Here is a 17121-nt window from a genome sequence, read left to right as displayed (position 1 = left end):
CAACCCCTCAAATGGAATGCTATAGAGGAAAATTAAAATCTAAATTATGGAGTTAAAGTATATAATCTTTATGGTCTCTTATAATCCTGGGATTCTAGAAAATAAGAATTTCAAAGAATTCTTTGATCTACAAACAAAAAGCATAATGATTTAAAGAAGCTGAAAAAAAAAAAGGTAATGATTTGTGCACAACTCTGATCTTGGTCATACATATATTTAAATCTTTTTCAAAGTGAATAGTTGGGATTTAACTAAAAGCATATCAAAAAAGGAAAAATGTCTCTTCTGCCCACACAGTTATTGATTTAAGCAAGAAAAAACATAAATAAAATGAAATATATTATTTGTGTAAAGAAAAAAACATAATTCTAAGTTTCAGTTGTTTTATAAATAGTTCTTTGAATTCACCCATTGATAAGTCTTTCTATGCAATAAGTCAGTATCATCCTTTACACACAGTAGACAACATATGTGTGTGTAGGTATATTTGTTTAGCTAAGAGGATTCAAATTAATTTTCTATTTCAAATCCGATAAGCATAACAGAAGAAGTATGTGAAGTAAAACTTTCTGAGTAATGTAGTACATTTTAGTGGTCCTAAATAGGTCATATGAGATCCATGATTCTCTTGGGAAAGAGAAGAAAAATGAGAGAATCAAACCGCTGCAAATAAAATGAGCTAAAATTTTATATTTTTGAAAAGTATATTATACAATGATTTTAAGGAAATCATGTATATTCAGAACTTAACCTTAAGAACCAAACTGTTGACAGTAAGCACCATAAATTCCTCCAAACTGACTCAAACCCAGGACTTATTTTCTAAGAAACTAAGATGAAGAATGCATGTGTGTTTGCAAGAGTGCAAATGTGCAAAATTCACCTTGGAACATTTTTAGTCGCAGTGATCATATAGATGTTTCCCCAAAAAAGATTTGATCAAAGTTTTTGAGACAATAGCCCTATTCCACTACCACCAGTGATAAAATACTTCCCAGCAAAATGTGCTTAGAATTAAGTAGAATCATTTTTTTAAATAAACAGTTAATTTAATACTTGCTAAAACCTTGTATGTAAAACATATATACAAATACAGTAAGAGTTATAGTTGATTTATTTTTTAAATTTTTATTGAATGCTTTTTAACAGATTCACATTATAAAAGAATATAACTTGTGCTAAATTTCAGCTATTTTCAACACCATTTACAAAATCACTTTTTAACATAATCTAATCATGTATTCCTTTGCATACTAGCCAAGGGTATAACTTCCCCTTATTACGGAAAATAATAACAAGTAAAATAAATTGGAACTCAGGCAGAATCAATGACTTGGGTGTGTCCCAAGAGAAGAGTGTGTACCCTAGACACTACCAGGAAGAGCAGCCCAGAAATAAGGTCTGCAACTCCTGAATTTTATAGTGCACTCAATTACAAATCACTAAAACGCTTTAAACATAATGGCCTGAACTAAACTGCTTGTACAACCATTCAGCAAATATCTGATCATTCAAGAAATATGTATTGAGTGTCTACTCTGTGTTTTGCCCCAGGGCAGCCACTGGACTCTGTCTGCTGAGGCTGCCATGATGGCCCGAGTGTGTGCACCACCTTGGTCCCTAATGAAAACGATCAGAACTTTCTTTTAAAAATTATATTCATAAATTATACTCATTTTGTTAAAAGGACATATCCAAAATCGCTAATCAGAGAATTCACCAAAATAATATGTCTATGGCCCTATTAAGAAAAGCGAACTTTGTCAAGGGGAAGAAAGGCTTTCTCTTAAAAAAGACGATAGAATTCCTTGTCTCAAACTGTAACACCTCATTCATAGGAGACTGTGTAGCTGTATAAAAAGATGTGGCTTTCAACACCTGATCATTTATTAACTTTGGAACTGTCTTCCTACGCATACTTGAAAAGTCCATGTTTTGAATACTAGTTAAATAAAAACTTGAGATCTTAAAATGTCTCAGTTTCCCTGTTTTTAAATTAGATTTATTTCATAGAACAAAGTAGTTCTCCCATAAATAATAACACTTCAGTTGGTATTTTTTTAAAGCAGTAAAACAGTTAATAGTTTTGTTTATAAAGCTTGCTGTTCATTGTAATTCTTAAAAAAAAAAAGAAAGAAAGAAAGAAAAAAAACCTAAAGTTTCTCAGACCCAATGGAAAACACAATATAAACATGGAGGGCATGAGCTGAATGGGTCTACCTCAGAGTAGTACAAACTGTGTTATAACTGTCTCAAACTTGATTCTACTCGTGTTACTGCCCCCTCTGTATATGCAGTTTCACATTTAATACACAACCGGCACCCTATTAGCCTCTTCTTAGAGTAGGACCCTGAGAGTTAGTCCATTGAGAAATCACATATTATTTATGATACCAGCTTGAAATTTTAAAGAGTGTCTAATCTTTAACAAGGCAGAAAGAAACAAAAATTTTCCCACCAATGAAACATCACCATGTAAAGAAGAATATATACTTGGCATTGAAGTGTCCATCTAATTGTAGGATGTGTACCTACACCTTTTTAAAATGTATGAAAAGCTCCTAATTTTGAAAAAATAAACATGTTGAAATACTATTGATAGGGTTCAAGTCCAAGCAAAACCTATGAAGTCATCTTTACTCGAGTAATCAGAACTAGTTTTCTCTGCGATGTAGGTCATCCACAACCTCGTTTCAGGTATCCGTTAGCCGTAGGTGCAACTGGCGTCATCCCCGTGCATCCAGAGGCAGATCTGGGCGTACTTGAGGGGCGTGATGCGCACGGCCACGTTGTAGTCCTTCTGAACACCGTTTATGTCCACCCACTGGTGGCCGGAATAGACCGCAATGATTTTGCGTTTCCATCTCTTTCTGTCTGGATCTTTCAGACGCAGATAGACCCCAGAGCCAGTGGAGCCCGACTCGGCATCGCAGTATTGATAGAGAAGATCATTGGATTCATCGGACACACTGCAAAACCGGTAGACTAACTGATCTGCCCTGTCGTGATCAAATCCTGAGAAGTGGATCATCCCGCCTGGCAGCTTCTTGATGGTGGGACTGATTCCCAGCTCCATGTATTTCTTTTTGTGAGCACGCTTCAGCTCCAGAAGGGCGTAGTCATAATCCAAGGCCGCGTCTCCCCTCCCTCCTCTAGCCCAGCCTTTGGGGATGTAGGTGTTCTTGACCCGGGTCCACTGGAAGGAGGGCATCCCATCAGCAGCTCTCTGACCCCGAGCTGATTCCTTTCTCCTTCTTCCGGCCTTGGCTCTCTCCTTCAGACTCTCTCTGCTACCCTCTCTTCCATCACCACCCCTTGCTTCCCTCCTGCTCCTCCTAGAACCTCTGTGTTTCTTGCCACTACCTTTATTTCTCATCTTCAACAACCCTACCCTTAGCTTTTTGCTGCCTTTGATGTAGTCGTTTCCATCGTGGACACAATGGGCAGCTGTTAGGACGTGGTTGGGGGAGACGAGGATACCACTGCAGCCCGTGGAGAGCTTCACGGCCGTATTGAAAGGGAAATTGGTTAAGAACCTCTTGTCCAAGATGCTGAACCTGCTGTCAGTGCCGTACACGTGTCTCCTTCTCCTCACAGGTGCTCCCTGTGCAGTGAGATTTTCATGTGGCTCGGGGACCCAACCTTGAACTTTCACTCTGGTCAAGGTTCGGGTGCCGTTCTCAAAGACAGTCTCATATGAGAGAGAGTCTTCCAGGTCAGAAAGGTTGGGAGCCGGGAGTTCTTTCTGGCATTCGATGCCACACGCTTGATTTAACACCATCTTAGCATCTGCTTCAAAGGTGGGGCTGGTGAGATGGAAGGTCCTTTCACTGACAAGCCGCGGTATTTTTCTCAAGTGCCACATAAAATCCCGTTCCATTTCAGATCCATCGATGGGAGTCCGCCCAAGGGTGAAAAGTATCAACCAAAACAGCGTCGTTTCCATTTTGTTCTTCTATGTTGTCCTTTAAAATAGAAAGAGAAGCTTTATAATGGTTTCTTTTAAAGTATGTTACTTATCATTCATTTAGGTCTTGGGTCCTAAAGGTAGCTTCACCACAAAGAGGAGCCCATATTTTCACTGTACTTAGATTTTACTGAGATTAGATAAACACCCTACTAAGTAGGCTCATACAGACATCCAAAATCAGTAAATTGTTTTCACTCAGACTTCCCTCCACCAGCCCTAATCCCCGTGTATCCTACCCCCATCTGCCATCTCCCCCTCTTTCTCCCCTCTTTCAACCCAACACATGGGAGAATAAGAAGGGATGGCAAACTGGGGTCCTCTGTTGCATAAGCCACACCATCTTCCTTCCAAGGTCTCCTACAACCTTATCTCCAGATGGTTTAGAAATAAAGATAACAGCAGATGTCCGGCCCTTTCCCTGAACTTAGCTTCTTAATAAAAGCAGGGATCATAAATTCCTCATGTCTAGAATGTAAATGGCTAGCACAGAGCTCAAAAAAAGCATTCACTGGAATACAATGAATTTCCCTTAATCACGGCTTGCAGACCAAGCTGATTGATGGTGCAATTAAAATCATAGGATAATATTCTAAAATATTCAGTGGAGATTTTAGAAGTAAATAAATGGGCTCCTCTGCTATTGACCTGCTTTGATTTTTACAAGCAGAACCCCTAGTCATAAAAAGAAAATACACAGCACAGGCCCTTTTATCCGAAAATAAGAAAAATGTACCCTGTCCTTTTTTTAAAGTTGTGCTTGGAACTAGCACCTAAGCAAAGCACCACACGAAAATACTTTATAGTGGCATTTTACTTTATATTAAAATTGTAAGAATTTATGGAGCACAGGCGATGGTTATGCATTTGCTACTTGGGGGAACATGATCATGAAGAAATATAGTCCCTTTCATCCTGGGTCTCTCATCTGAAAACTGTTTAAATTGTATAATACCTCTTCTACTGTTTACATCTTCTTGCCTTCATTTCTTGCTCCTCTAGGTTCACTGGTATGTAAATCTGTTCCTAGAACTGATGTTTGTCAGTTGTTGCTTGGTGAGAGTGAGGGGGAGTAGCAGTCTTTGGAGCAGCAGTTTGGAAATTTGTAAGCTGCGTTCCAAGTTGTTTTTAACTAATAGTTAAAATATCCAGGCTTAGCAAATGATTTGCACTGTGTACAAAGTAGAGACAGTTCAAGGTTAGATTATTCCTACAATACCTTCACTCTCAAGGCTTTCTCATAAGCTTTCTTTGCTTATCAAAGAAAAGAAAGCTAATAAGGAATGTCAGGAATGGCCCACAAAGCAGGGTACACCCATAAGATCCTGGGAGCTGGCAGGAAAAGCAAAAGTTGTCTCTGATTCAGAGCCGAATATGGGCATCTCTTGACACAGCAGAGTTCATTTTGCCATATACAAGTATAGAATTTTATTAACACACTAATAACATTCTTTTGATAAAACAAAAACATATACTACATTAACCTCTTTGTTATTTAAACATGATCTATTCATCAAAACATGACATAATTAATTTGAATGATCATACATTGGAACATGTTAAGCAAGTTTAGAATAATCTTTACCATGACTTGGCATCAGCAAAATTACGTAGAAGTTCTGCAATTTCCATTTTTTTCCATTTGCTCACAGTTGAATGCTAAGTAATGGTGATTCTGGTTAATATTAGTATTGTTTGCTGAATAGTTTGTACTTTATTTTGGAGACGGGGCATTCTTCTGTAGACTGATGGATATTGTCCAAAAAATCAGTAAACAATATACTTGAGAAAAAAATCCACACTCATGTCACAATATTTTCTAATCATTACCATGGCAAATTTGACTTTACACAAAGCAGTAATTATATCAGTAATTATTTTGTTGAACCACTTAGTATTTTCTTTTGTTGCCTTTTGTGCAATTTTCATAATGAGTATTTCATCCATTTTATTTAATTGGATTGGAATGACAAAGGCTAACAACTCAGTAACTCTACTGAGACCCTGAAATTGTATGTTTAACTGGGTGGTTCCCAAGATGAAAAGTTACGTCTTTCCAAAAAAAAAAGCTAAAATCAGAGTTATTTGCTGCCTCTTAGTTTATCAACAAGCCATAATAGATGATTAAAAAAAGATGTATATATATCTTTTTATCTACTTGATTCTTAGCAAAATTTCAACCAAGGGAGTTTTTTGATGTGGGAAACAAAAGTTTTAAAAATCGATTTTTTATTTAGCCCTATGTGATAACAGCTGTTCATTATGTACTTAATATATGATTACAGCAAAGACCGAGAATCAGCCAATTACCCACATTAAAAAATACACAGGATCACTTTGTACATTTTAACACTTGGTAATAATGATCTGTGCAGTAATAAATGTGTGAAAGGCATTCCTAGGCAAAAGAGAGAACGTCAAAATCATGGTGTTGTGGTATTGCTTCCACAGTTAGGTTTTGTTTTTCGGATTTGGGTTGTTTTTTTTTTTTTCCAGTGTTGTTTAATTTAGTCTTGCAAATTTTTAGCTAGTTAGGATTTAGATAGGCAGAACGCAAATATTAAATTATAACAGACCAGATGATATTTTACTATACAAATAATTGACCTAGAATATGAATCTCAAATTTAGAAGTTCCTTTATTCTTTACCAAATAAAACATGTGCCCTGTGCATTAATTCTGTAGTCAGACTTTTAAGAAAGTCCCATGTAATGGTTAGTTTTATGTGTCAACTTGACTGGGCCACAGGGTGCCCAGATATTTGGTCAAATATTATTCTGGGTGTGTCTGGGAGGGTGTCTCTGGATGATATTAACATTCGAATAGGTAAACTGAGTAAAGCAGATTGCTCTCCCTAATGTGGGTGGGCCTCATCCAATCAGCTGAAGACCTACATAGAACAAAAAGGCTGACCCTTCTGTGAGTGATGGAGAACTCCTTCTGCCTGACTGCTTTGAGCGGGAAAATTGGTTTTTTTCCTGCCTTTGGATTCAAAATGAATTTTGAATAAGATTTTGTTAGTAGGATTCTGTACTTGTGAGTGGCAAAATAAACTGTGTCACATCAAGGGATTCCCAGGTTGTAGTTCCCAAACCAGCAGTGTCATTATCCCCTAGGAACTTGTTAAAAATGCTAATTCTCAGGGCCCAACCCAGACCTACTGTTCAAAACTCTCCAGGAGGGGTGTGGGTTCCCAGCTAGGCATGTTGTACACAGCCCTCCAGACAGTTCTGATACTCAGTACAGTTTCAGAACCACTGCAGCAGCCAAGGTCCTGGTGTAGCAGCTTAAGCCCCTCCCAGAAGGTGGACTTTCCAGGGATGATTGCTTCACCAGGTTTCAAAGGACCTCTGCTTCATCTCTGTGTACAAAATAAATTTATTCTAAACTTTGCTCTTTTACTATGTCAGCAACTGTTAATATTGAATGGTTCCACCTTTAATAGGAAAAAAAACATACTTTTACATAAGTGATTCAATAATACTTCTGAAAAGATTCAAATTCAGTAGGCTTGTATGTAACGCCTCTGATGCTACAGATGCTACAGATGATGCAAGAGTGTTAGCTGGCCAGCCCTGTCTGGTGCCCTTTGAGGGACTCAGCTGCAGTGCAGCCCAGGAATAAAAGCCATGCCCACATCTATCCTTGGGCACGGGAAGGGCAGAGCCTTGTCGTATGACCTCAGAATCACAGTAATAAAGGGCATGGATTTAGTAAGCCTGTCTAATTTGGCCTGTAATTTCAAATTGGACAGATGTCTCAGGACACTTTCTTTTGGGAAATCTAAGTTTGCCTTGTGGTAAAACGTCAATGTAACGTAAATGATAGCTCTTGCTGATAGAGCAAGCCATGGCTCAGTGGGTACATCTATAGACGCCTGTCATCCAAAAAGCACTAACTAAAGAGACACGGTCCCAGCTGGTGGAGCAGTTATAGTATTTTGAAAGCTTTAATGTCCCATGTCTTCCCTCATTCTCCTCCTTTCTCCTGTCTTCCATTATAATTGTGACCTTCCCTGTCACTTTCCAGATGGCTTGGATTTGGGGCTTCAAATTCCAGTTTTGGTTAATGAAAGTGAGGTTGCAGTCATGGCTCTCACCACGAGTCAATGTACACATAGTTGATTATGGGTTGGACCATGGAGACGAATGGAAGGGAAGAGAATTAGGGAGGAAGCAAGAATACCAGGATTTATAGATGAATTCTTACTGATGAAGCAGATATTAGTCCACATTTCTACCTGGTCTGTACTATTAACAGAAATGACCACCCGTAACTACAAGAGATAACTTACTATTGCTTTTGTTTGGTCGCTTGCTTATGCTTTCTTAGAAATGTGAATGCTGATAGTATTTAGAATATTTGGGTATCTCTACCAGCATAGTGGTTACAAGGGCAGACCAAGGAGTAAGAAGACTTGGGTTAAGTGTCATCTTTACCACTTATTAGGCAACTGAATATGGGCAGTTTATTAAGTTCAATTAGGTTTCCATTTCCTCATCTGCAAAGTGAAGATAATAGTAATCTCAACTTCATAACGTAATTGTGAGAATTAAATAAGTTGATATATGCAAAGAATTACCACTGAGCCCAGAGCATAGACACAATCAATAATAAGTTCTTTTAGAGTTATTATTCTACCTTAATGGGTGAATTAATATCACTTTAAAACAATTCATTATATAAGGCAAAGTTATAGCACTCTTAGTTTTCTAGAAAGTCAATTTTACACTCAAATATTTTTATTTCAGTATAGTTTCTGACACACTCTCAAACTCCGTTTTTCTTTGTTTTGTTTTTTGTTCAAGGACAGCTTCAGTTTAGAGACTTCCCAAATGAATGCTTTCCTAATTACTCATTTCTATGAATATCTGTGGCTTTGTAATATATTTTTCTCATTGCTATTAAACTTCAGTGTGATTAAACCTTACCCAGCCACAGAACACTTGAATTGCATTTCCCATGTCTTATTTTTAGCCTGAATCTACCCTAAGAATTCTGGAACTGCAACAGGCCCTCAGCCTAAAAAGAAACAGTCAGTGTCAGAATAATTACTCTAAGGGAGCGATTTACAGTGAAAGAAAAACCTAACTTTTTGATTGAGTCATCTAGAGTGTATAGAATTTTACTATGGGATGATGTAATTACATTCTCAGGCTCAGTTTCTCTTTTGTTTTTTGGTTTGTTACCCTTTAAAGTTTATATTTTAACTTATGTCAGGCAGACGAAAGAAAGATTAGATGATCTTGCTATATTAAATGTTTTGAATGAACTATTTTTCTTGTAAATGAACATGAGCTGATTTACCATCCAGAATCTGCACCAGGTGATAGAGTCACACTTACTTGGGCCCTTCTTTTCACCTGGTCCCTCGTAATGGACAGTGAAGTAGTTGCCCAAGTTCATGTGTATAGTATGCTGCCTTGGATCATAATTTTGCATTACTCTGTCAAACACTTTCTGGGGGGCTGATACGGGTCAGGGACCACTCAGATCAATGGCCTCATAGGGCCAACACCAACTTCTACCTTAATGTATATTAGGACACAGAAATGACTGCATAACCACTTTTGACAACTTGCCTGTCCTTTATTTAGCCATTCATGATCCCAGCCACTCACCCCTCCCAGCGTCACTGCCTACATTTACACATGTGCACGAATGTGAAAACATGTTCCAGCTATCTCCCTCTTCCTCCACGTTCATCCTCTACCTGCTCGGTCAAGACTGACGCACAACAGGTAGACATTGCAGTCTGGACCAGATACTCTGTATCTGCAGAGAGAAGTGCTGGCTTAGGCAAAAGGCCAGGGCAGGAGAGGAGGAACATTACTAGTGAGAGCAGACAGGTGGAAAGCGAGCTTTAAATGGGTCAGGTTTGGGAGAACACTTGTCAAACTTTGAGTCACTTTCGCAAATTGGGAGCAGATGCAGAGGAGAATAGGTATTTTATAAAGTACGGTTCCCAGCGCACTTGAAGCCCCCAGTGAATGTCAGTCACTAACTGGAGCACGGAAATGGAGGCAACGTTTGGGCTAAAAAGTGTGGGATCAGTATGACGAGAAAGTAATAGTGACGTGATCAATAGGGACAGTGAGAGCTGGGGTGTGTCAATGACGGTGGTGTCAGCGGGCTTTGAAGCCAAACCAACTGACGTCCACTTGCAACTTCGTAGCAGTATGAGTTTGTGAAGGTCACTTAATCTCTCCAAACGTTACTTTCTACGTTTGTTCAACAGGGATAATGTTTTGGAGTATTTTTGTGAGACACTAGTATGATATATTTATAAATACAGTGCCCAGAGCACAGTAAGCCCTCAGCAAATGGCAGCAATTATTATTAGAAGCGTCAAAGAATAGGGGTCAAAACCTACGTAGGTATTTATAAGGGATTTCATGCATCTCTGACTGCTGTGGACTTCATTCACTGTGGTACACCAAGTACAGGCAGATCTCGTTTCATTGTGCTTTACTGCACTTTGTAGATAATGTGTTTTTTACAAACAGAGGGTTTGTGGTAACTCTTTGTTGAGCAAGTCTACCAGCGCCATTCTTCCAAGAGCATTTGCTCACTTCGTGTCTCTGCGTCACATTTTGGTAATCCCTTTTCATTATTATTGTATTTGTTATGGTGATCTGTGATTGGTGATCTTTGATGTTATTTTTGTAATTTTTTCAGGGGGGGCCACAAACCACACCCATATAAGAGGGTGAACTTAAGTATTGTGTGTGATCTGACTGCTCCACTCACTGGCACTCTCCCCATCTCTCTCCCTCTCCTTGGGCCTCCCTGTTCCCTGAGACATAACAGTATTGAAATTAGGCCACTTAATAACCCTACAATGGCCTCTAAGTATTCAAGTGAAAGGAAGAGTTGCACGTCTCTCACTTTAAATCAAAAGCTAGAAATGAATAAGACATGTGGAGAGCCGAGATAGGCTTAAAGCTAGGCTTCTGCACCAGTTAGCCAAGTTGTGAATGCAAAGAAGTTCTTGAAGGGAAGTAAAAGAGCTACTCCAGTGAACACACAAATGATAAGAAAGCAAAAGAGCCTTATTACTGATAATGGAGAAAGTTTCAATGGTCTGGATAGAAGATCAAACCAGCCACACATTCTTTTAGGCCAAAGCCTAATCCAGAGCAAGGCCCTAACTCACTTCAATTCTATGAAGGCTGAGAGAAGTGAGGAGGATGCAGAAGAAAAATCTGAAGCTAGCAGAGGCTGGTCCATGAGGTTTAAGGAAAGAAGCCATCTTCATAACAGAAAAGCACCAGGTGACGCAGCAAGTGCTGGTGTAGAAGCTGCAGCAAGTTATCCAGAAGGTCTAGCTAAGAGAATTCATGAAGGTGGCTACATTAAACAACAGATTTCCAATGTAGATAAAACAGCCTTCGATTGGAAGAAGATGCTATTGGACTTTCACAACTAAAAAGAAGTCAGTGCCTGGCTTCAGAGCTTCAAAAGACCGGCTGACCCTCTTGTTAGGTGCTAATGCAGCTGGTGACTTTAAGCTGAAGCTAATGCTCATTTACCATCCTGAAAATTCTATAGCCCTTAAGAATTATGCTAAATCTACTCTGCCGGTGCTCTAGCAATGGAACAACAAAACCTGGATGACAGCACATCTGTTTACAACATGCTTTACTGAATATTTCAAGCCCACTGTTGAGACCTACTGCTCAGAAAAAAGACTCCTTTCAAAATACAACTGCTCACTAATTTCGAATTTTGAGAACTGTAATTTATATTTTCTTTTTTTTTTAATATTTGTTTATTTTTTATTTTTTGCTGCGCCGGGTATAGTTGTGCAGGATCTTTCGTTGCAGCGCGCTGGCTTCTCTCTAGTTGTGGTTCGTGGACTTAGTTGACCCGCCACATGTGGGGTCTTAGTTCCCCAACCAAGGATCTAACCTGCGTCCCCTGCATTGGAAGGCGGATTCTTAACCACTGGACCGCCGGGGAAGTCCCTATATTTTCTTTGCTAATACACAGATGTTTTGAGATGAACTGATTCTAAGTAACTGAATCTAATTAAAATGGACTCTTAACCCAGAAAAAAATATATTACTGCTCACTGACAATGCACCTGGTCACCCAAGAGCTCTGAGGGAGATCTACCGTGAGATTCATGTTGTTTTCATGCCTGCTAACACAACGTCTGTTCTGCAGTCCATGGATCAGGAGTCATTTTGACTTTCAAGTCTTATTATTTAAGAAATACATTTCATAAAGCTACAGCTGCCACAGATAGTAATTCTTCTGATGGATCTGGGCAAAGTTAGTTGAAAAATTTTGGAAAGAAGACACTATCGTAGATGCCATTAGGAACATTCATGAGTCATAGAGGTCAGAACATTAACATTCACATGAGTTTGGAAGAAGTTGATTCTCATGGATGACTTTGAGGGGTTCAAGACTTCAGAAGAGGAAGTAACTGCAGGTGTCATGGAAACAGCATGAGAACTAGAATTAGAGGTGGAGCCTGAAGATGTGACTGAATTACTGCAATTTCATGATAACACTATAATAGACGAGGAGTTGCTTCTTATGGGTGAGCAAAGAACATAGTTTCTTGAGATGCCATCTACTCCTGGGGAAGATGCTGTGAAGATTGTTGAAATGACAACAAAGGATTTAGAATGTAACATAAACTTAGTTGATAAAGCAGCTCAAGAAAGAAGTTCCGTGGGGGAAATGCTATCAAACAGCATTGCATGCTACAGAGAAATCGTTCATAAAGGAAGAGTCCATCGATGCAGCAAACTTCATTAGTGTCTTAATATTAAGAAACTGCCACGGCCGCCCCTGTCTTCAGCAGCCACTGCCCTGCTCAGTCAGCAGCCATCAACATCGAGGCAAGACCCTCCACCAGCAAAACGGTTATGACTTGCTGAAGCTCAGATGATGGTTAGCATTTTTTAGCAACAAAGTGTGTGTTCAATTGTTGTATACATTGTTTTTTAGACATAATGCTATTGCACAGTTAGTACACGACAGTAACTTTTATATACACTGGGAAAACCCCCAAAATCACGTGACGCTTTACTGCAATAGCCGCTTTATTGCAATGGTCTGGAAATGAAGCCACAGTATTTCCAAGTTATGCCTGTAACACATCCTAATGTGTCATATGTGACTATGTTCCTGACTTGGTAAAAGAGACTTTGCAAATGTGAATTAGTTAAGGATTGTGTGATGAGGAGATTAGCTCGGGTTACCCAGGTGAGCCCAATGTAATCACAGGAATCCTTCTGAGAAGGAGGCGGGAGGGTCAAGAACGAGAAGGATCTGTGAAGATGGAGGCAGAGGTCAGAGGCAGGCAGGACCACGAGCTACAAAATGCGGGTGGCCTCTAGAACCTGAAAAGGTAAGGAGACATTCTCTGCTGGAACTTGCAGGGAAAAAGGCAACCCTGCTTACCCTCTCTGGACTTCTGGCCTCCAGAACTATAGGATACTGTGTTAAGTCCCGAAGGTTTTGGTAATTTGTTACAGCAGCGATAGCAATATACTTAGAAAGGTAAAAACCTAGTTTTTAAAACTGTCTGCCCTGGATGTTTGGAAAGAAAGAAGTAGTGGGGAGTGATATAAGGGGGAAAAGAATGTTTGGTTCAGAGACTTAAACATAAATGAAAACGTTCATTTTTAGGAAAATTATACAGACACACCACTTGAGAGCTAAAATCAGAAGATCGTGATAAAACATTCCGGTAGCATGCAGCAGTATTGCTAGGGAGAATCAAGAATTGGAACAGGACAGATAAATGTGTTTATTCGACAAATACACACAATGTGTACAGCGCTGTGCATCATTTCATAAGCCTCTTTCCTTGCTTATGAAACTCTGTGATAAGTCCTCCTTAGCCACTGAGTTGAACTAGAAAATTTCTAAGATCTCTTTTAGCTCTAAAGTCCTAGATTAAATCACAAATGAAAAAAACACGAGTTAACTTACTCATCACTGAGCCTCAAGCCGCTTCAATTCCTAGTCCCGGGTGAGGGGAGGGGTGGGGGGGAGGTGGGTAGGAACTTGCCTGCTATCCCTATTTCTACCACTAGATGGCGAAGCTAGCCTGGTGATGCCCAATCCAAAATCCCACACTTCAGATGGTTTACGTTCCTTGAGGTACAAAATCGAATTTATTTTAAAAGCATGTAGGATTCATGGGAGGGAGAGAAGTCTAACTGGCTAATAATATACTAGATGGTTATCACATGGAATTGATCACATTTAGAAAACCCACCTCCAGGCCACAGAGCCCATCCGGATGAGCTGAGGGCTGATAATGCTGTCTACAGCCAGACGATTTTCTGGCAGGTGGTTTCCCAAAACCATTGTGGTGCCAGCACACTTCCACTATGACCTCCAGCGCTGCTAAATAGTCCCCCAAATGTGCTGCAGTTCATTTCAACGGGAAGAAAAATCTTCAGCCTGTCAAATATTTCCCATGTCTATCAAATACTTAATAATTCACTTCCAAAGGGTAAGCTCTCCACTGATTCTATGCTGAAAATAAATGGCAAGGAAGTTCATTGACAATGTGCCAATTGCTATTCAAAATATCATACCATAGCACTATCTTCAAGTTTAGTTTCAGGAATGAGACAGAGTAATGTCTGCTTGAAAAGTTTAGCAGTAGTGGAGGGAAAGGAAGATGGTAAAGTTACACGGTTGATTACTTTACAGTAACCCACAACTTCTGTTTCTCATCATAATAAAAAAATAAAACTTCCCTTTGTTTTTTAAGCTATTTTTCCAGGACCTGTATATTTCAGTTTGTGCAATGGATATGCTGTGTGTAAATCAAATTTGGGGTGAATGGCACTGAGGGAGCCCCAAGGGAACCCTCTGCTGGCTCTCTCATCCACTGACATAGGAAATGCACAGCGTATGGCTCCTGACTTATTATCTTGCAAGTTGGCCTTGGAAAGCGAAGAATATCTGGAACTGTATTAGGTTTGCTACTCTTCAGGCTTTAAAGCATCTTATGATCACTGTGTTTCTAGCTAAGCAAACATCTGTTAAAGCTTGTGAAGCTTTTGAAAAAATTTTAGTTAAGCAAAGTCATAAAATAATAACGTTCATACTTAACTTTGCTGTTTCCAATCTCTCATCTCAGATTTCTCAAGTGCAAAGTTAACCCACGCGAGGTACCTTCAGCCTCCAAAATTCTGAGTCTGATCCCGCTGTTAAAATGCAGTGCGCTTGCCCTGGATAGTTGAGCATTGGGCAGAGAAAGGTAAGTAATGAACTCAACAGGGGAAATTAACTCACATTAGCAGTTGATTACTTTAACATAATAAGCACATTCTATGTGCCAGGCACTAGGCTAAACAATCTCACATTTGAAAACACGAAAAAGATTCTTAAAAGTGTGCAGGTTTCCGAGCTGTCTGGAGGAAAAACAGGAAGAGTATCCACATCCAACCTCTTCTCACGTTAAAGGAGCTCTTCTAGTTACTTCCTAATAAACATAAAATTCCATATGATGCTCACACACTACTTTCAAGCCTAGATGTCTTATTTGGCTGGAATTTTAACCTTCCCTCTTCTAAATTATATACCAGATCCTAAGCATAATTCTCCAAGCAGCAAAATACGACTTTTATAACTCTCTGTGGAGACAAATGCACTTGAGATAAAATGAGAATTTCAGAAGTGAGAAGAGTTAATAGAAGGGAAAAAAACACCTAGACAGGATATGCAGCTTCTTTCGAATCAATGACAGTGTAAAAAGGTCAGAGGAATCAGGCAGGAAGTGTTTCTACAACTTTTCAAAGACTTTTATGATAGAAAATTTCCAAAGTAGAGGGAAAGCTAGAAAGTAGAAAATTACAACCCTACATGCCCGTCATGCCGCGGCAACAATTACCAACATTTTGACAATCTTGTCTCACTCAGTTGTCTTCCCCCACCTTTTTTTTTTTTTCCTAGAGTATTTTAAAGCAAGTCCAAGACTTTTCAATTTCATTTCATCTTCTCACTTAAAAAATGTTTTCCGCTGCTCCTTTTGCTGACCTGTGCTGCCAGGTTGATGAGAGAGAGAGATTCCTAGCTTCCATAGTAACTCTGCCAAAGAGGCTTTCAAGGAGACGAGACTTTCCAGGAATGCGTTTTACACCTTTTTCAATGGCATCTGTTAATAATCATAAAAATAAAGAGGGCCCCCTCTGGTAGTGCTTAAGTGGAAAGAATTCCATTTATATTCCAATGCAAATAATTTTACTGTTAATATTAAACGGTGCAGAGGCCAACACAAAGAATTGCCTATTTGGACGAGTAGCTTCTTTGATGACTTAAAACTGCTAAGTTTGATCCCTATCTTTAGAGCCCTTCAAAGAAGCTCTCCCCGGGTGGGTCCTGCCTTTCTCGGGGGAAACTTCCAGGTTCTAGGGTCTCGCCCTGTCCGGGGCGGGGGGGGGGGGGGGTTCCATCCTTACCTGCGAAGCTCACTCGGTCCCGAGGGCGCTGCCCTGCTCGAATCAAAGTGCCCCCGAGGCACTCACCGATGCCGGCGAGGCAGGAGGGCAGGGATGCAGCTGCCTCGAGCCTCGGGACAAGCCGGAGTCAGAGCCCGGGCGCCAGGCCACCGCCCCCCAGCGCCGCCGGGAGCTCGCGGCTGAGACTGCGGGGAGGCGGGAGGCGAGCTGAGCGCCGCATCGCGGAGGTGGGAGGGGAGAGGGGGCGGGGACCGGGGCGGCCTCCGGGGGCGGGGGGCGGGGGGGAGTGTCGGAGGCGAAGGGAGAGGAGGGGGGCAGGCGGGGAGGAGGAGGAGGGGGGTCTGGGGAGGGTTTACGAGGAGGTGCGGGTCGGACCGGGCAGCCTCTCACCCCAGCGCCTCTGCCCCCAGCATTAGGAAAAATTCATGAGTCGGTTCACAAGAGATGTCTGTCGCTGTGCTAGAGTGCATCCCTTAAATAAGGTCAAGAAGATACTCCCAAGTGTGTGCTTGGACGGATGGGGGGGGGTGTTCGGGACTGCTTCTTTGAGTGCCAATCCCCCGGCTCTTAGACCCCAGCGTCTAGAAGAACCAGGGGCGTTCCCCCAACCCCATCGCAAGCCTGTCTCCGCCCGGAACGCGCTCTCCACAAGGCAAATCCTGCGTCTCAGGCTCCAGCAGGCGCCCACACCCAAACTGAGGACCTGCGACCTG

At 40.6% G+C, this 17121-nt stretch overlaps 1 protein-coding gene across 1 annotated transcript; it reads right to left on the bottom strand.

The window, feature by feature from the left end:
- Positions 1-1096: 1096 nt before the first annotated feature.
- On the bottom strand, positions 1097-16627 carry PRSS35 (serine protease 35). The gene is made up of 2 exons (XM_082405887.1): positions 16409-16627; positions 1097-3965 (listed from the first exon to the last, which is right to left on the bottom strand). Exon 2 carries the CDS (start codon positions 3944-3946, stop codon positions 2705-2707), a length of 1242 nt encoding a protein of 413 aa, XP_082262013.1. The 5' UTR covers positions 3947-3965; positions 16409-16627; the 3' UTR covers positions 1097-2704.
- Positions 16628-17121: the final 494 nt, after the last annotated feature.

The sequence above is a fragment of the Balaenoptera borealis genome (genome assembly GCF_965194805.1).
Source record: "Balaenoptera borealis genome assembly, chromosome: 9".
NCBI classification, from domain to species: domain Eukaryota; kingdom Metazoa; phylum Chordata; class Mammalia; order Artiodactyla; family Balaenopteridae; genus Balaenoptera; species Balaenoptera borealis.
The sequence above is the reverse complement of the archived record's forward strand: the minus strand, read 5'-3'. Positions and strand labels throughout refer to the sequence as shown.

Bases quoted from the DNA above. Each gene is read 5' to 3' on its own strand.
- PRSS35 (XM_082405887.1), bottom strand. From the start codon at position 3,946: ATGGAAACGACGCTGTTTTGGTTGATACTTTTCACCCTTGGGCGGACT.